The sequence below is a fragment of the Neopsephotus bourkii genome, unplaced genomic scaffold, assembly GCF_033783945.1.
Source record: "Neopsephotus bourkii isolate Nb327-2 ecotype Australia unplaced genomic scaffold, CSIRO-AGI_Nbou_v1 NB_1376, whole genome shotgun sequence".
Lineage (NCBI taxonomy): Eukaryota > Metazoa > Chordata > Aves > Psittaciformes > Psittacidae > Neopsephotus > Neopsephotus bourkii.
In genome coordinates this window covers 1,752,313-1,772,663 of record NW_026901855.1, presented here as the reverse complement: position 1 = coordinate 1,772,663, position 20,351 = coordinate 1,752,313, and the positions used below count along the sequence as shown (strand labels likewise).

The following is a 20,351-nucleotide window of genomic DNA, read 5'->3' as shown; positions in this document are numbered from 1 at the left end:
AAAATGAAAACTGTGTCAGGAAAAAATGATGAAAAACTGAAATGAAGACAGAAAGGGGAAGTATGAAAAACGCACTGTATGGTTCCGTCCCTCTTGTGTAGCATAGGCTTTTCTTGGGGATGAGGATGCTGCTGGAAGGATATGCCTTCACACCCTCTTGTGTGCTAATCTCTCCCAGCAGCTGTTCTTAGCCCAAGATGAAATTCTCTTTGTTTGTGACTCTGAATAACACTTGTGTTTTGCCATGGCATCCCAAGTATGTAAATGTTAGGGTGATGTGGTTTGCTCTGAGCTCCCCTTTGGTGATGCTTCTTTTCAGGTAACATTTGGGCTTTTTGGAGGTTGTTTGAAGGTACTCCAGATGCTGAGATCCTTTAAGCCAAATCAGAGAAAAATATTGTCTAAATAAAGGCAAAACCAGAAGTATTGGGAAACAAACTAACTCTTCTGCATTTGGGAAATGGAGAAGCCTTTACTCTGTTAGAACACTTGGATGTAGTTGTAACACTAAGTGAAGTAAATCACATCTTTTGGATGAAGCGTTGAAAAGCATCTAAAGGGCAGAATGTATATGTACAGACTGTTGTGGGGTTTGGGTTTTTTGGGGGGAGATTTGGAATTTTTTTGTATTTTTTTGTGTTTGGGTTTTTTAATTTGTTTTGATTGTGGGGTTTTGTTTGGGTTTTGGGTTTTTTGTTTTATTGGTTTGGGTTTTTTTCTGTGTTTTTGTTTTTACTTTTTTCCTAGAGACTTTCAAAGGAGAGGGTTCTTGGTAATTTATATTCCTGCTTTTCTTCCTCTCTACAGGACCCACTGCAGCTCTGTGATTGCTGATCCATGTTTAACTGCCTAAGGAGTCCTGGCAAGATGGCATTTTCCAGACTTCCCATCCTTCTAGCACTGGCATTTTCCTCTCTTTCCTTTGTTCTTTCCCATTTGAACAGAGAGATGTGGTTTCAGGATTTCTTTCCACCCAACACGTGCCCTATAAATGCCAAAGACAACACTTTTTATGGCATAATGTTTGACGCAGGAAGCACTGGAACCAGGATTCACATTTACACCTTTGTGCAGAAGAGCCCAGGTAAGACCCTCCATGAGTCTGTGCACTTGGAGTGTGTTGAGTTAGGTTCCAACTTCCAAAAGGAGGTTATTTTCTCCCAACACAGCATTTGGAAACAATTGGAGATTTCTACAGTTTGTCCTTTAAATGGTCCTTTGGCAGATGATTATTGTACGTTTGTGGTGGTGTTTTGCTGTGAAAATATGTTTTTTTGTAGATCTTTTAAAATGCAAAGTTTAATTCTGAGTATACTGGAGAGTTCTGAATTTACAAATATTTTCATCTATGTAGCTCTTTAGAGGAATATTTAACTGAATTGGAAAGAGACTTGCACTGTTGCATTACCTTGAATTATATCAAGAGCACTGAAGGTTTGAGCCGTTTCCAGGAGAACTGTCTGCAGATGTACTATGCTCCAGTATGTCTGCTTCTTACACAGTGCAGAGGTACCCAAGTTGGCTGCACATGCAACAGGATTCAAGAGGGTGAATTAGCTTGGGCACAGTGAGTCAGCAAATTGGCAAAGGCTGAAGGTTGTTTGATGGACTCAGATAATAAGCCCTTTGGGGTCACACATAGTGCCTGTGCAGCTTCATGTGATTTCAACCATAGTTTGGAAGGACTGGTACAATGTCCAGGTCTGATGGACTCAGCCTGGCTTGTAATATGCAATACTCCAGCGTAGCTTCTAGACCAAAGCTGCTGTAGGAACAACGGTCACACTTGAGCTCAGTCAGTTCTGTTCTGTGTTTGTGAAATTAATGAATCACCTAATGATTATCAGGAGTTGACTGTGTGTGTTTTGATATGAATTAGCATTGCACAATTAGCATGGGGACAGAAAGGGAAAGAAATTTTATTAAGGTAAGGCAGCATTCATAATGCATTGCTATATTTCACTGTAGTTCACAAATGCAAAATGAACATACTTCTAATTCTAACAACGGGTTCTTAGTAAATTGTGAACTTGGAGGATACAAGGGCAACATTCTATTAAATATGTTTTTGAAGTTAAGGAGCAGTGCTTGTTTTAGGAGGCAAGTGGAACTTTTGACAGGGGAAATCAAAAACAGTCACTTTGCAGGGATTGCAAACAACCTGTTCGAAACTAAAGAAAAAGATTGAAGTTGTCAACTGTTTCATGTAATGTTTCATTTGTGCAGAAGACCTTCCAGAACTGGAAGGGGAAATCTTTGAGTCTGTCAAGCCCGGTCTCTCTGCATATGCTGATCAGCCTGAAAAGGTAAGGCTCTCCTTCATTTCCTGTCAGTTGGTCTTGCTTCTACTAATATCATTTGGATGCTACCAAGCAGTTCAAGTATTACCTATTGTAATTGCAGAGAGTCAAGAAAAAATATGAATGTTCTACTGCTGGTTCTCTAAACCTGTTGTTCTACTTTTGTGAGCTAATTTCTACACAGTGAAATGGGAGCTGTTCTTTCACATGTTTCAGCAATGGAACAACGACTTAATTGCTTAAATACTATATATAACTACACTGTATGCCTTTGAGAATTTCAGAGACAAAGTGATTTGAGGGTTATAGCAGCATCCATATTCAGTGTTTATTTCCCCTAAAGCTACCGCATATTAGTATAAATATATACTTCTGTCTCACTGACTAATAGTTTTCTCAGGTTTTCCTTTGGGTTGAAATCTTCAGTGCTGGTCACAGTTCAAAATGGGCATATTTTGTTTTGATATGTTTAATTCCAGTAAGGGGTTAAGACTGCGGGGGTTCTTTTTTATTCATGTTACACTGAGGGTTTGTTTCTCTGACTGCTAAAAATATTAAACTTTTTGGTGTGAATATTTTTTGTTATTGTGTGTTATTTTTTGTTAATAACTTATGGAGAAGGGGAACAATAAACATGCACTTATCAGGTTAAGTCAGGCCTTAATATTTCTTCAGGTGTATTCTCTGTTTCTCTCATCAGACTTTTAATAATTTATTTTGATTCTCTGCTGTTATCTTTGGAACCATGGCTTAGAAGCCAGTGCTCAGTGTTGGACTCATTTCAGTCATGATCAGTTCAAACACCTGATTACTGTTTTAGCTGAATAGCAATTTATGTACAGGTAATTTATGTACGCTTCTACTGCCTCAGGACTTTTGTTGTTTTGTTTATATATTGATATTTTCAAAACACATCTGGACAGTTCCATCTTTCATAATCAGATGTATTAATTAACATATAAATTTATAATTTTAATAAGAAAATGAAGTTAGGTGCCACCTTTATTTTCAAATGGGAGTGGTTGTGAATTCATGCCCATTGCCCTAGTTCCATGCCTCTCTATTGAATCACGAGTCAGAAATGAGCAACAGAGCAGAGAGACCTAAAATAGTCCTGTTGTTGTGATACAGAGGGCCAGTCCTGAAGTAATCTGCCATTTTCCACATCCCCTGTGCTGACAGTAAGCTGTTACACAAGCTAAAGGAGGTGCCAGAGAAATTACAGATTAGGTACTCTATCTTGTGTGCTTTAGCAGTCTTGAAGTTGAGGGCTAGCATAGGGGGAGTTTCAGGTTTCTCATTTTGTTCAGTTGTATTCAGTGCTACAAGAATTTGAGTGTGTAAATTTATGGAAGAGTGAATGGCTTTGGGTTTGTCTTCTTTTAACTTCCGTGATATCTCCCATGATTTCACTAAATCATCTTCTTTGTTGGGTAGGAGAGGAGAAGAATTCATCCCACAATAAATTTGTTGATATTTCACAATGTTTATTGCTAATGCCAAATTGTAATTTTTAGAGCAGTGTAAATAGTTGAGGGCCCAGCAGTGATGCCTGTACCTTATGTGGTAGCCATTTAGAGCTGGCATTTTAATTACAATGCTTACTGTGGCCACACTTGGAATTCATATGCTGCGTTTACTGAAGTCTCCAGACATTCCCGTGACCTTGGTAATTTCAGTCTATAATTGCACCACTTAGTTTCATCATACTGCGAGATGTTCAGGTTTGTCAGGTAATCAGTTCCCTCAGCTCCCTCCATCCTTTCCAAAAAATACTTTCCACAAACAATAACATTTCTCTCACCTAAGATATATCTTTGAATACACTTTTCTTTCCAATGCAGACATTATCTTTAAGGTTCTAATAGATCTAGCACAGTTTTTATACGTATCTTGAGTGTGGGTGTTTTCAGGTATTGAATACCAATTTCACTGGCGCTGAGGGGGAATTAGGAGGCCTATTTTCTAATAGCCTGTAGGAGGAAACTAAGAAAAACATCTTTGTTTTTTTAGGGAGCTGAAACTGTCAAAAGATTGCTGGACATGGCCATAGATGCTGTGCCACCTCATCTCTGGAAGAAGACCCCAGTAGTGTTAAAAGCCACAGCTGGTCTACGCTTGCTGTCAGAGGAGAAAGCTCAGTCTTTGCTTTTAGAGGTAATGTTAAGATCTTTTTACTGCACTAGTATTGCTCTCCCTGTTCCATCTTTTATGACTCGGTTCTCCATGCTATTTAGCGTAAGAGAATTTCAGCTGTGAAAAATGACTGTAATCCCATGATAGCATGAAAATCCCAGACTTTACAGACTTCCTTGTCTGGTCCTGAAATCCTCTGTCTTGATGTGGATAGAAAACATGGGGCGAGAAACCTACAATACTTGTTTCTTTTTTTCCTGGCCCTTGAAAGAGAAAGAATAACGTCTACTCCACACGCTTGTCTTATTTTGTACTGCTGTAAAAAAGAAAACTTTCTCTGTCACCCTGAGAGCAGAACAAGACTCTTAAGACCAAGGAATCTTAATTATTATTTCTTTCTTCAGGTGAGAGAAGTCTTTGAGGAATCACCATTTCTCGTTCCAGAGGACAGTGTTAGCATCATGGACGGGTCTTATGAAGGTACTTTTTAGAAGAAGGAAAAAGCAGAAGCAAAGAGAAATGGAGGGGGAGGGAAGAGAGAGGGGGGCAGGATCTTATACATGTGAGAGGGACAGAAAAATGGCCACTAACCTGAAGGAAAAAATAAAAGGTTTCTATCCCTGTTTGAAACAATGCAATCCTGCTCCTCCTAAAAAGTGTTGATTACTTTGTCATCTTTTAAGCTACAAATGCAGATGTGTAAGTTAGCTAGATAAAGGTTCATCTGAAACCTTCTGAGGTTCCAAAACAGAACATTATCTCAGAAATAAGTATGCAGGCTAAGTAGCTGAAGCCTACTCTTGTGAACTGATGGAAGAAAGATGGTGGCCAGCTCTGAAAGGCCTTGTGACAATATATAGTAAGCAGGGAAGCTTACGAAAAGTGCCTCGTAAATTCTACAATATCAGCATTAAAAATAATTATTATAATGAGATCATCAATTTTCAGGTTAAAGTTGGAAGCATTTTGACTGTAGAGAAGAATAAAAGATAATTGTCAAGTACTAAAAAATAATTAACATAACAAAATAATAAATTTTATAAATATTTTGATGGGAAAATTGCAGCTAGTAAATTAGGAAAGGAAGTAACATAAAATACAGGGGAAGGTGAAATACATTGTAGGTTTGGAGTGAGTGATGATAACACTGTAACATTTTGGCTACATATCCAGACATATTACCTTGGGGAATAGGCAGGTAATAATCCCTCTGTGTGGATGCCTGAAAAGAGCCATCTGTGACGTTATACAGTTTTGAACATTTCATTGTGGCAGATATATTGCCAGTTTGGAAGGTGTTCAAGGAAAGCAGAAAGAATTATTGTAACTCTTAAGCAACTAGTAAATGGTCAGATTTTACTCTTTAATATTCCTTCATATGGGCCAAGAGAAAAGGAGAAGTAGCATAAAGTCTGCAAGTGTTTAGTGAAATGCAGTGCAATGCATAGTCTTTCATTAGGGGTAACAGGTATATTTTATAGCAGGGAGAAGTGTTGTATTGACAGGGAACAGGCACAACAGAGCACAGTGTAGCCTGCCAAGGTTTATTTAGAAATCCCACCTCTTGACTGTCACGTGTTTGCCTGTGTTTGGGTGACAATCATGCCAGTGTCAAGCAAGCCGCTGGAGTCAGAGGAGTTGTTACTGTTTTACTGATTGCTATTCTGTCTGTAATGTATTTACAGAAACCACAAGAGTAAAACGCAGAGTAGTGTGTATGCAGTTTCTGGATTAGGAATTGAAATGCTGGGGGGGGGGGGAGAAATTGCACAAGAAAACTCAGGCATTCTGTCAGCTCATTCTTTGTATGTTGTTTGGATAATAGACATTTGCATACTTCAGTTACATGGATATTACAAACATTTTACCTATTCCATCTTAGGAGACTTTAATGAATCAATAACGCATCATATCAATTATAAGTTTGAATTAATCTCTGAAGTATGGGGTGGTTACATTAAGTCAGTCATAATTTCCAGGTACATAAATAACATGGAGGGGTGGTAATAGCGGGCAGGAGATTGTGGGAGTATTCGGTGGTGACTTTCTTTTTTTCTTCACTCTTTGCAGGAATTTTAGCCTGGATCACTGTGAACTTTCTGACAGGTACTTAATTCTGTATAACTTCTCTCTGAATATGATTTTAATTCTTTTCTGTGGAGGTGGTGGCCCTTAACTTGCTCAGCTTTGGTTGCTGTGTCCCGCTTTTCCTTCCCACTGTGGCACCAGTGCTAAAGCAGTGAATTGTCCTGGGCAGATTGTGTTCCAGAGGGTGAGCCACACCTGTGGTAAGAAGGAGGCATCTTAATCCAGAAGCTGCCAGGATTTGCTCAGGACTGGGAGGCACCGGCAAGCGGGTTTCTCTCATGTACATAGGGGGGTGGTGCTGCTAATCTGTTGGAAGGTGGGAAACAAGGTTTTGCAATGTTCTTCATCTCAGCCTGAACTATGCAGCTAAAATGGTACAACAGGGAATGCCCTGCTGCTTTAGTCCTAACAGCTTTAAGAAGTTCTGGGAATGCAGTCTAGTGAAAAGAAAATCAGTACTCTGGTAGGTACATGAACAAGCAAAAAAAGCTGCTCTGGGTGAAGAAAAGTTATAAACTTTGTCTCTTATGTTTCAGCTTTTGCTGGATACCTTGAGATTTATCTGTTCTTTGGATATGAAATTGGAATCAAGGAGAAATGTCCTATGAATCTTTTTGTAGTACTTTCTGCTTGCCTACCTTTACCTCTTTTGTCTTTGAAGGCCAGCTCAGCCCTCCTGTGTTGCTGTGATGACTTGGTGACTGTCTGAATATACATGCAGTACCCACATTTGAGCATTTCTGCAGCTCTTGGGGCTGCTCTGAGCATGATATTGTTTGCAGGGCAGCTGTCAGGCCAGAACCAGCATACTGTTGGGACTCTGGACTTGGGAGGAGCCTCAACCCAGATCACATTCCTGCCGCAGTTTGAGGTGAGCAGTGGTTCAGAGTGTGTGGGTTGGGACTGCATGAACTGGAGAGCCCTGAGCAGTGCTGTGCTCTTTGATACCACTTTGTCACCAGTGGCACAAGCAGAACATCTGTGGTGTACAGAACATCTGTATTTCTGTTCCCTTTGACATCAGCAGTTGGCTGACAGGCACTTGCAAACAAAGGAGCCTAGATTGCAAGGAAATAAAAAGAAAGCAAGCAAATGGGTAAACCCAAAGAGAAACAGCCATTGTTTTCTAGACCCAGGCTGGGAAAGCAGATATTACTTTGTATTCAGTAAGTGTAGAACATTTCCTGGGAGTATTCATACGTATTAGAAGAAATCTAGGGTCTGCTCTGAGTTATCTTTTTGCTTTTTTTCATCCCAGTCTAATAACATCCTTGCTAGATTTTGGAGGGAGGGGTAGCAGGGTGGAGGGGGAGCGTCTCTTGGGGTGAACATCTTACAATAGCACAGTCAGTCCTGTTTTCTTACCAGTTTCTTCTCATTTCCTTTGAGAATTCCTCTCTGTCTCTCAGTCCATACCTCCTGTATTTGTCAGAAATTCTATGGCTCTTTAGAAACAGACTGAACTGGGACCCACGTCTAAAATTTGCATGGGAAAATGACATTATTGGAAGGGCACTATAGCTTTCTGTAACCTGGTATTGTGAAGTTGTTTTTTGTCACTCTTTTGTAGAGAAATCCTTTGTTTAACTTTTATTTTTGTTTTTTACAAAAATTGAGGTTCTCGAAGGGTGTTTGGCAACCACAAAACACGTGGTTTTCATATCAGGATATTTTAGTTCTGCAGTAGTGGGTCATGTTGAAACATGACGTGCAACCTTATCCTGCCCAGCAAAGCCTCAAGTACTCCAGGCTTGCCCTCTGTTTTGTGTTGATAACACCTGCTGAAGTGGGCACTGGACCAAGAGGAAAGGGCGTTGTGTGTCAGGGTTCTGGAGAGCAGATGGAGCTGTGAAGTAGGCTAGGCTGCAGCTCAGGATTCAAACAACTCCTCAGAGCCTTGCAGGAAAAGGCCTTGAGGGTCTGCTTACTGACCAGGACCAATGGTGCAAATCCATAGGGCAGTGTAGAGTCAAGTTCATGTTGCCTGCTTGTACGCTGTGTCTGCTTCTTGCCTGTATTGTCAAGTTCATACAAAAAAGCTCATACATCACTCAGTATGTCTCTGAAGAGGTTTCCCATCTAGCTCAGTTAGCAGGAGTTTCCCCCTTTGATTTTCAGAGAGTTTTTCTCCCCACAGTCTGAGGCAGCCACACGTTTGTTCTTGTATTAATTTTGAATGAAACACTGTAGTAGTAAAAGATTCATTAATGAAACAGAGGTTACAGGCAAATAGAGGACAAACAGTGATAGCTGCATGGAACTGTTTTTGAGTATTTACCATGCTTTTCGTGGTATTGTTGCCAAAGGCATAAGCCACTGAAAAACAATCATAATCATGAAATTGGCAGTCTGGTGCCTGCCTCATTTAGGAAAGAGTGTGGATTTCTACATTTTTGTGAAAGTGAGGCAGGAAAAAAGCTGGTTGTTTTCTCCAAACATTTTTTTTAATTATTATTATTATTATTTTTCTTCAGGATCTCTTTTTTTTTATTATTTTTAGGGTTTTTTTGATGTGAAGTTTAGGAACAGAGCTCAAAATACGGCAGAGTCTGGGTGTGTTGGGCCAAAGAGGTGACTGCCATTCCAATGGAAATCTATCTGAGGCACAAAACAAGTTTCTGTTTGTGTTTGTTCGGTGGAAACTCAAGTTGAGACTGTTAAATCTCTTCCAGCTTTGAGCAGGCTTCTGTCTAGGACACTGCAATTACTGGATCTGCTTACTGTAGTTGTCAGTTTACTGGTGACTACAGGGACTCTGCAGCTTCAGTCCTCTCTGAGGTTCTGCTGCTTGCCCCAGAGTAACAGGGTGTCTGATATGAATGCATAGGGCTAAGAAGGGTTGGGAGAATAAGGTCACTAGCAGAGGAAAGACAGAAAGTGGGATTGAGATCTCTGGGACTGAAAACAAAGGGACAAGGTAAATGACCTCTGAAGTGGTTCAGATTTTCAAGAATGTGAAAGTTAGTCTGGGAAGAAGGTAGGGACTGAGTACCAGTGGGGTGGAGGTGCACACTGAGGGAAGACTGAGAGGAGGAAAACAGGAGGTGGTAATTTAGAGGACAGCGCTTCAGATAGGAAGTAAAGCAGCCCTAAGAGTGGGAGTGAGTGGTCACAGTGTTTTCTTGAGCTATCAGCAAGACATTTAACATGATGAAAATGTGGCCTATGCTTTACTTTGCATTTTTGTTTCTTCTGAGTTGCTGAATTGAGGTGCCTACTCTGACTTGCAGAAGTTATAGCACTTCTAGTGCAGCTGATTTCAATGTGGACTCTCTGTATGAGAGTCTTACTTAGCATGTCAGTACTCTGAAAAATTCAGTTATCTTGAATTAGGAAGTATTTTCATTCTGATCAGTTGCGCATCCCTATTACACATAAAAGTAACACAGATATGCTTATAAATGAACTCGGTGTTAAAAGCAGTGTGCACTATTGGAAAACTGTTCTTTGTTTTCAAAGCAGATGAGTGTGCAGTAAACCCTATGGATGTATCTCTGATACAACATCAAAGTTGATTATTCTTTATTGCATAATAGAAACTAAAAGATTTCTTCTCTCACTTAACTTTTAGGAAACTTTGAAGGAAACCCCTGGGGATTTTCTTACCTCATTTGAAATGTTTAATAGCACCTACAAGCTCTATACCCACAGGTGAGGAGCAAAAAGGCTGCTGTCTCCACTGGGGAAATCAATCTTTCTGCAGCCCCTGAGCTGACCACAAATGGCTATGTCTTCTCGTTACCAGCTGTTGGAAACATGACTTTTTTACTAGTTTTCTTACCTGTTTGAAATGTTGGCGGAAGTGGAACATGACATTAGTTGACTGGAAACATTCCAGGTTCATGGTTAATACCACTGCAAAGGAATATTAGTCTGTCAAATGAAGAGGAAGCATTATGGGTCACTGTATTTAAGGAGAAGAATACTTCTTACAAAAGCAAGTTCTTATTACAAGCAAAAAGGTGGATGGCATGTCAGAACTAAACTCGGTCAGAGATTTGGAAAGAGGATACTCCTGAGGTTCCTTTCTTCCTAGTTCTTAGTTCAGAATGGCACATCTCATTGGCAACTGGACAGAAAGTAAAACCTAGACTGATGTAAACCAGAGAGACAACCACAGGCAGCTGTCAGAGACCATGGAGCACAACAGGTTCTTGAACCAACTGGAGGGGTTACTTGACCTGGAATAATATAATTGTGCTTACTACATTAAGCTGACAAGTTTGTGAGATGTCTGCAGTGAAATCCAGAGAGTTTCTCTGTATGACTTGCAGTCCAATGCAGACTTGCAGTCCACTCAACCATATATAATAGAGATCTCAGCCCATTACTAGTGTGGTACAGATTATCATCTTAGTCAGTTACAGAATATGCTTACTTGACAGCAGAGCTGGTTTAATAGTCCTCCTCTCCTTCCGCTTACATTTACTGATATAACTGATTGCTGTGTTCACCAATACAATCCACTAGATCATTTAAAAAAATTGGGATTGAAAATCATCTCCTGAGAAATGAGGGAGCTGGAGGTTAGTTTAACTCTGATTATTCTGTAAACGTTTATATGGACATGACTAAAGGGATGAGTACCCAAATACAGAGGTGGGAATGAAAGGCCAGAGGTTTTTAATCTAGCTGTGTTGCTGAAGCCAGCAACGTGTAATGACATTCTCATAAATGCTGTTCACATCCTAGCTTGTAATGAATATACTGGTAATTTGTGGAGTCAACAGAGGTGAATTTCACACAAAGGATTATCTCCCATTTAGTAGGAGGTTCTACAGTTCTGTTAGTTCTGCCCTAAGATGTGTCTTATGTGTGTGACATAAGAATCACCATCCTATTCCCCATGCGCTCCTCACATACCCTTCTTTCTCCCTCATTTTTAAGATTGTGCATTTTTGCTTTTCATTAATGTCTTGTAGAAATGTCACATCAACTGTAACCACCTCCTGCAGTTTTAGATTTACCCATTTTACAGCTCTTCGTAATTCTTGGGTTTGTGTCACTCTTTTGGTACTTGGAATGTTTCTAGTGAAGAGATCTCTGTTTTAGAGAGAGGAGACTTGTGAGAAGCAGCTGAAAGAAATGTGTTTTGGGTGTTCTAGGATTTAGGAGACTGTGGGTGAAGCATGCCAGATGTACAAGAATTAAAACTGTAATATCTGTCTTTGTTGTTTGCAGCTATTTGGGCTTTGGACTAAAAGCTGCGAGACTAGCAATTCTTGGAGCTTTGAATGTGGAAGGTATGTTCATGTGATAAGATATCCAAGATTTTTGAAGAGATGGTTAGACTTAGTCTTGTCTCAGTAGCCCATTTCTTGTGTCTTCCTTTCTGTATCATGTGCTTTTCTATGCTTTCACTGGTATAGATCTGTCCAGAAACAGGCAACTGCTTGATAAGGAGTTGTCTTGGGAGACAGGTGCTTTTCCCTGTTTCCAGGTTCAGCCAGCAGTGAGACCAAGTACAAATTCCAGAAATGCACATGTGGGGACATACAAGGACCATATAGGCACGGCCAGCCACAAATGCACAGCTTTGCAAGCATCCACAGAAAAACAAACAGCAGGAACAGATCCTTTTCCTAAGGACTGCTGCTTAGGCCAAACCCACTTCATAGATCTCTCTGGTATCCTTCTGGCCCACCATGTTCCCCCAGACTGCCTGCTGTATTCACTGATTAGCCTAGCTCGAAGTCCACAGGCATATCACACTCACTAACCTCAGTGCATACTTGCAGTCCTGACTCTTTCCAGGCTTTGCCCCAGATTTTAAGTCCTTCCAGTCTTCATGCCCAGAGCTTGGGCCTTTTGTCCAGTCTCTGCCTAGGACCTTGGGTCTCACCGCCTTCTGGATCCTTACTTGCCAGCAGAGGGACTTGTGGTAATTACTGGAATGTACTCAAAAATAGTTGGGGATAGGGTTTAAGAAAAAGATAGGACAGGCTGCAGTGACTGGCCACAAGGCTCAGCCAGAAAAGCATACTGACCAGCTGCCTTGTTACATGTGATTGCCTGTTGTCCCCTCTGTTTTCCCGCACTTGCACTTTCCTGATCCCTTGATTCCCCCTTTTTTTAACCTTCCCCTAAACATCCCATAGTGAATTTTGCAGTCCTACAATCCCCCTCAACCATTCTGTAAGAAGTTTGCTTTTTCTGAGAGACCTGTACTGGCCATAATAATAATGTTTTCCAGTTAACACTATTTGTGGATGAACCCTTCAAGTGGATCGTATATAGTGGCCACTGATCATTGACTTAAAAGCTTTTGTCTTCACTGCTCAGTTGTTTTGTTTATTTCGGTTATCTGCTCTTTGTTGGGGGTTGTGTATCTGTGTATTTAATTTATTACCTCTGATTTCTTGTCTCATGTGGTGAACCACCATTATCCAGTTATCCTTGCACCATTTACCTCGTTAACAATTGACAAGCCCAGCTGCTTTACAGGGCAAAATGGACACAGCTTTTCCAGACTGAAACTGGACCTTAATTCATAATCAGTTTGTGCAGCATCCATCAATTCAGATTTCCATACTTTCGCTTTAAGACCTTAATGAAGATCTTTCAGCCTTTTCTGGTTCTGTACTACTCAATAACTGTTAAATTTTATCCTGAGTCTCCTCTTTGGTTTCATTCCAGCTGTGGATGGACAAATGTTTCGCAGTTCGTGTTTACCAAAGCAGTTGGAGGCAGAGTGGCACTTTGGGGGAGTGAAATACCGGTATGGTGGCAACAAAGAAGGTAAATTAAGGAGACTTGTTGCTTCTTGTAAGATAAGTCTTGTCTTCAGAATCTGAGTTTTTCCTTGGCAAATACCCCATCAGTTACAGATGTGGATTTTTGACAGAGACAAAAAAAACCTCTGAAGCTGTAAGAATCTCTTAGTACAAATGCTACCTTTATAGGAACTATTAAGAGTTACTTGTGCAAATGAGAGAGGTTTTTCTGAGGCTTTGAACTAAGTGTACCCTGGCTGTGTTAGGGTACAAAAACTGGTAGGCTAAAGTGTATCATAGAATCATAGAATAGCTTGGGTTGGAAGGGACCTCTAAAGGTCATCAGGTTGACCAGAGAAGTGGTAGAGTCACCATCCCTAGGGGTGCCCAGGCTGGATGTGGTTCTGGGCAACCCGAACTAATTGAAGATGTCCCCCCCTGCTCATTGCAGGGGGCTTGGAACTAGATGATCTTTAAGGTCCCTTCCAACCCAAACCATTCTACCATTCTATGACCACAGAACAATGGAAGTTTTGCCTGATGTGGAGGAAGCTTTTCATACATCTACACTAGTTTGTGTATATTGCTATGATCTGCTATAACCAGTTCCTCTTGGTGCTGGTGATTTAGGGTCCTTGCCTACATGCAGGTGCCATGCTGGATTACAGAGGGATATCTAAACTCTTCTTAATTCCACTGAGGCTTTAATCTCTGCTTCTTCCCTTTTTCATCCTGTTGCTACTGACTTTTTCCATCTCCTGGATATGCCTCTTTGGCTTACCCCATCTATGTCTTTCTTGACAGGAGAAACAGGATTCAAGCCTTGCTACTTGGAAGTACTCAAGGTTGTCAAAGGGAAACTACACCAACCAGATGAGATTCGTGGACGTTCCTTCTATGCTTTCTCCTATTACTATGATCGAGCAGTTGACACCAACCTAATTGGTAAATTGGTTTGGGATAATCTACTACTTGTGAGCATGTCCATCAGTCCAGATCATAGAATCATAGAATAGTTAGGGTTGGAAAGGACCTTAAGATCAAGTTCCAACCCCCCTCCCATGGGCAGGGACACCTCACTCTAAACCGTATCACCCAAGGCCTCGTCCAACCTGGCCTTGAACACTGCCAGGGATGGAACATTCACAACCTCCTTGGGCAACCTATTCCAGTGCCTCACCACCCTAACAGGAAAGAATTTCCTCCTTATATCCAATCTAAACTTCCCCTGTTGTTTTAACCCATTACCCCTTGTCCTACCACTACAGTCCCTAATGAAGAGTCCCTCCCTAGCATCCCTATAGACCTCCTTCAGGTACTGGAAGGCTGCTATGAGGTCTCCACGCAGCCTTCTCTTCTCCAGGCTGAACAGCCCCAACTTTCTCAGCCTGTCTTCATATGGGAGGCGCTCCAGTCCTCTGATCATTCTCGTGGCCCTCCTCTGGGCTTGTTCCAACAGTTCCATGTCTTTTTATGTTGAGGACACCAGAACTGCACACAATACTCCAAGTGAGGTCTCACGAGAGCAGAATAAAGGGGCAGGATCACCTCCTTCGACCTGCTGGTCACGCTCCTTTTGATGCAGCCCAGGATACGGTTGGCTTTCTGGGCTGCAAGCGCACACTGAAGCTGGCTCATGTTCATTTTCTCATTGACCAACACCCCCAAGTCCTTCTCCGCAGGGCTGCTCTGAATCTCTTCTCTGCCCAGCCTGTAGCTGTGCCTGGGATTGCTCCGACCCAGGTGTAAGACCTTGCACTTGGCATGGTTAAACTTCATGAGGTTGGCATCAGCCCACCTCACAAGCGTGTCAAGGTCCCTCTGGATGGCATTCCTTCCCTCCAGCGTATCAACCGAACCACACAGCTTGGTGTCATCAGCAAACTTGCTGAGATAGAGGAACCCTGGAGGCTGGAGCCTTGGGGAGCAGGGAAAGGGAATGATGTAGAGAAAGGAAACACACAAAATGCCTTGAGGGAATGAACATACATCCATCAGTGCAGTTTAATGTTCAGAATACAGTAGATGACACTTGTGCTCTTAGCTCCACTTGTACTTGCAGCTCTACCTTCTGTTACTAACAGATCTCACTCCTTGTCCAGCACTACTGAGTTCCAATCTAGGGTAAATTTAGGTGTAGAATACAAATGCTTTCATGTCTATGATGATGTTTTCTTATCTCTTCCTTTTCAGATTATGAACAGGGAGGTGTTTTGGAAGTGAGAGATTTTGAAAGAAAAGCCAAAGAAGGTAATTGTTACAAGATTCGGGAAACTGCTGTGGATGAGAAATAACAAAAGCATGAATGTATAGGCAGTACGTGTGAGTTTGATAAAAAAAAGGTCTATTTAACATTCATTCTGCTTACACCTTCCATGTTATGTTACTTATGTCACTTACCTTTTATTAGCCAACAACTGCAACTGGTGCCCAAGAAAGTACTGATAGAGCAGTGAGGGGAAACAAAGTATTAACAGCTTTGCAGTTCTGTTCAGGAAGGGAGGAGATGTCAGTAGAAAGGAAAGTGAATTTGCTGTATGAAGAGCTCCTGACAAACTGCAACAAGAATGTGGACTTCCATAAACCTGTCACCTTAAACCCTTTTTAATCTCTAACAGAATGGAGAGAGTAGAGGTTGAGTCTGACAGCCTCTTCTGTGTTCCTTTCCCTCCCCCCTGGCTTTTTTCCTGAATGCTTGTTCTAGTTTTGTACCTCCTCCAGTGAAAAAAGAGCTGCCCCCTCGCCATGCAACTGGTGGCTAAGAACAAGACATTACCTCTGAGTTGGGATCATCCTCATGATGATTACTATACTGTATTTTCCACCAGAAGGTGCTTAATTATGTAGTTCAGGACTGACATTTCTCTAGAACAGGGTTGTTTTTTTTTTTTAGTTAATCTCCCTGGAAACTCAAGATGGTTTTGAATATGGGGATCAGGCTCTAAAGCTTGAGCATGTGTTGGTTGGTTTTTCCTCCCTGTATTTTGAGAGAGCTTATTTCCAGAGATGTGGCTTTTATCTAACACCATCAAACCATTTATTTAGCTCTAGAACATCAGATCAGTGATCCTAAATTATTTCTTCTTTCTCATCTCAGTAGTAGGAGGATGCTGCTTATTAATTGCTAAAGGGAACTCTGCTCTTGATGTTTGTAGAACAGAGCAGTAACAGTAGGTCTAGAAGGCAACTCCTAGTGCAAATCCATTTCCCAGTCATAGCTACCCTTGCTTAGGGAATCTTGACTTAGCTATAGTGAGGCAGTGGTTGGCTGGGCAATAGCTTCGTCCATGTCCTTGGACATATATGGTTGGAAAAAAATGAATGAAGCTGCCATCCTGAAAGATAGAATCTGTTACTGGAGCCATCCTTGGAGACTAGGCAAGGCAAACACATGATCCTGTGTTCTTGATTGATAGAGTAATCTACCAGCTCCCTGCCAGTTATCAATTGAGCAGAGATTCAGACTTCGAAAGAGCTATGTGGATGATGTTGCTGTTAAGGGAAGTACTGTCTGCTTTATTCCCCAGCATTACAGAACAGCTGTGTAGCATGCACCATGTGTCCTATGTACCTGTTTATAGAAGTGGGTGTCTTGTTTGAGTTGGTTTTGGCTTGAGGTCAGTTCAAGTGTACGATGTGGATAAAAGCTCTTATTTTGCTAAGATCTGAGATCCCCTCTTCTTTTTCCCTTCTCCAGTCTGTGATAACATGGAGAAGTACAACTCAGCCAGTCCTTTCCTCTGCATGGATCTTGTGTACATCACTGCTTTGCTAAAGGAAGGATTTGGATTTAGGGACAACACACTCTTACAGGTGAGAAAACCAGAAAAGTTAAATTGCAAAGCACAGCTTCCCAGTCCCTGTATCAATCAACATGCATTAGCTGATTTCTCTGGCTTATTATCTACCGAGTCTTTCCAGGGTTGTTATAAGAATTTGCTGTCATCTGTGAAACATACAAAACCAGAGAACTGTCAGGAACAACTTCTTTTTCTTCCTTTATAGTTAACAAAGAAAGTGAACAACGTAGAGACAAGCTGGACTTTGGGTGCTACCTTTCACCTACTGCAGTCTCTGGGAATCACTTACTGAGCTGTGACATTCGTGTGGACTATAGCATTTCTGAAAGGCTGAGAAAGCAATTGAAACCTCCAGGTACATTGTTCAGCTGGAGCTGGTCACAGAGCAAAACATGGACCAAAGCTATAGAACAGACCTTCACCCCAGACTGGCATTGTGCATAATGAGAGTTGCTACAGTATGATTTATAATTGTGATTGCCATAAGTGATCCAGAATCTACCTTCTGAAAGCCAGTAGCCCTAGACTCAAGCAGAGTATTGCAAGGGGCTCAAAGCCAGCTTTCACCAGCACCTTTGTATAGCCTCCCATTGCTAGAAGCACAGAGTACCTGGCATGTGGTGGCAGACCACAGACATTTGGCTTCCCACCCCCCTTTTATTTTAAACATGCATAACTTAAGTTTGCTTGTGAGATTTTAAATACAGAAATTACAGGTGACATCAACAGTCATTCAGAGAAAGGTAACTGGATGCTGCCAGCCTCCCTGTTCCAAGTACCTGGCTGTTAGCTTAGATAATATATTGCAAGAAGACTCCAGTCTTTCAAGAAGGGATCTGCTGTGAGTGCACTTTGGGCATGGTTTTGGGAAAGGTGTGGGCTAAAGCATATGTTGTAATGTACTGTGCATTTCTTTAGACAGTAATCATTTCCTGAACAGAATGCATGCCTGAGTCCCTTTTTGCTGCCTTTTGCAAGCCTGTGCAGCTGTACTGTGCATCTGGCTACCAGACCTGATAATTCACTTAGGGTGTAGTCATAACACAGACTTGTGCTGGCACAACCAGGCAGCAGTGCCAGCTATTTAAATTCTACAGCCAAAAGAAGTACTTGTCACGTTACACCCACAAGGAGATGAAGGGTGCAGTCAGATGAAAGGGCCCATCTGATTGATAGCTCACTTTGCAGTGAGAGGCAGTTCTGCTTCTCTGCTCTCAGCAAGGCACTCCCACAGCTTTCTTTCCTCTGATGCTGGTGCTTCTCCGGTTCCTTGAGGACTGGATTCCCAACACCAAATGTGAGTTAAATCAGATCACTAAAGGGTCAAGTCTAGGGCTAGCACAAGGAAAGAGGCATTGCAAAGCCTGGAGAGACCTGCTGGGCCAGGGAGCTGTTAGAAGGCCACAGCCCACTTTGTAGAGTGAGCTCTAAGGTGTGGTTTCCCATCTGAAAGTGTGGGCTTATCACTTCCTGTGCTGTCCTTAGAAACCTGCCGTGAATGCAGAGCTGTGGGGAAACAAGTTGTTTATGCAGTTGTTTGATAGACCAATATAGGAAGAGAGCGGAATTAGCATCAGAAACAGAGGGAGAACAAGAGCAGAAGTAGCTTTACTTTCTTATCCCTTGTCCATTTGAAATTGGTTTAAACTTCATTTCTGTTGAATTTAATGTAGCATAGTTACAGTATCACAGTATCACAGTATCACAGTAGGTTAGAGATTGGAAGGGACCTCAAAAGATCATCTAGTCCAATCCCCCTGCCGGAGCAGGAACACCTAGATAAGGTTACACAGGAACGTGTCCAGGCGGGTCTTGAATGTCTCCAAAGAAGGAGATTCCACAACCTCCCTGGGCAGCCTGTTCCAGTGTTCCGTCACCCTCACTGAGAAGAAGTTTCTTCTCAGGTTTAAGTGGAACCTCTTGTGCTCCAATTTGTATCCATTACCCCTTGTCCTTTCATTGTTTGCCACTGAGAAGAGCCTGGCTCCATCCTCGTGACACTCCCCCTTTATATATTTATATACACTAATAAGGTCACCCCTCAATCTCCTCTTCTCCAAACTGTAGAGACCCAGCTCCCTCAGTCTTTCCTCATAAGGGAGATGCTCCACTCCCTTAATCATCTTAGTTGCCCTGCGCTGGACTCTCTCCAGCAGGTCCCTGTCCTTTTTAAACTGAGGGGCCCAGAACTGGACACAATATTCCAGATGAGGTCTCACCAGGGCAGAGTAGAGGGGAAGGAGGACCTCTCTCGACCTACTAACCACCCCCCTTCTAATACACCCCAGGATGCCATTGGCCTTCTTGGCCACAAGGGCACAGTGTCGGCTCATGGTCACCCTGTCGTCCACCAGGACCCCCAGGTCCCTCTCCCCTACACTGCTCTCTAACAGGTCGTTCCCCAGCCTATACTGGAACCTGGGGTTGTTCCTGCCCAGATGCAGGACTCTACACTTTCCCTTGTTATATTTCATCAAGTTATTCCCCGCCCAGCTCTCCAGCCTGTCCAGGTCCCTCTGGATGGCAGCACAGCCTTCTGGCGTGTCGGCCACCCCTCCCAGCTTAGTGTCATCAGCAAACTTGCTGATAGTACACTCAATTCCCTCATCTAAATCGTTGATGAATATATTAAATAATACTGGTCCCAGTACCGACCCTTGAGGCACTCCACTAGATACAGGCCTCCAACTAGACTCCGCCCCATAGACTACAACTCTCTGGCTTCTCTCCTTCAGCCAGTTCACAGTCCACCTCACTACCCGATCATCCAGACCACACTTCCTCAATTTAGCCGCAAGGATGCTGTGGGAGACCGTGTCAAACGCTTTGCTGAAGTCGAGGTAGACCACATCCACCGCTCTACCATCATCCATCCACCGTGTTATTTCCTCATAAAAGGCTACGAGATTGGTCAAGCACGACTTCCCCTTGGTGAAGCCATGTTGACTGCCCCTCATAACCCTCTTATCCTTGATATGCCTTAAGATGGCACCAAGGATAAGGTGTTCCATCACTTTCCCAGGAACGGAGGTGAGGCTAACCGGTCTATAGTTACCCGGGTCCTCCTTCTTGCCCTTTTTGAAGACAGGAGTGACATTTGCTTTCCTCCAGTCCTCAGGCACCTCTCCCGTTTCCCAAGACTTGGTAAAGATGATGGAGAGCGGTCTAGCAATGACCTCAGCCAGTTCCCTCAGCACCCGCGGGTGCATCCCATCTGGACCCATGGATTTATGGATATCCAGATTGCTCAACTGGTCTTTAACCCATTCCTCATCGACTAAGGCAGACCGCTCCGTTGACCTATCTTCATCCGG

General features: G+C 42.3%; 1 protein-coding gene across 1 annotated transcript; it reads left to right on the top strand.

Moving 5' to 3' along the window:
* The first annotated feature begins 113 nt into the window (after positions 1–113).
* Positions 114–18,712, top strand: ENTPD5 (ectonucleoside triphosphate diphosphohydrolase 5 (inactive)). The gene is given in 15 exon segments (XM_061367362.1): positions 114–319; positions 808–848; positions 851–1,084; positions 2,227–2,306; positions 4,314–4,457; positions 4,841–4,916; positions 6,507–6,542; positions 7,307–7,395; positions 10,096–10,175; positions 11,706–11,767; positions 13,161–13,262; positions 14,042–14,182; positions 15,431–15,487; positions 16,935–17,050; positions 17,243–18,712. Coding segments are annotated over 15 exon segments (1,467 nt in total). The 5' UTR covers positions 114–197; the 3' UTR covers positions 17,330–18,712.
* The last annotated feature ends 1,639 nt before the right edge of the window (positions 18,713–20,351 follow it).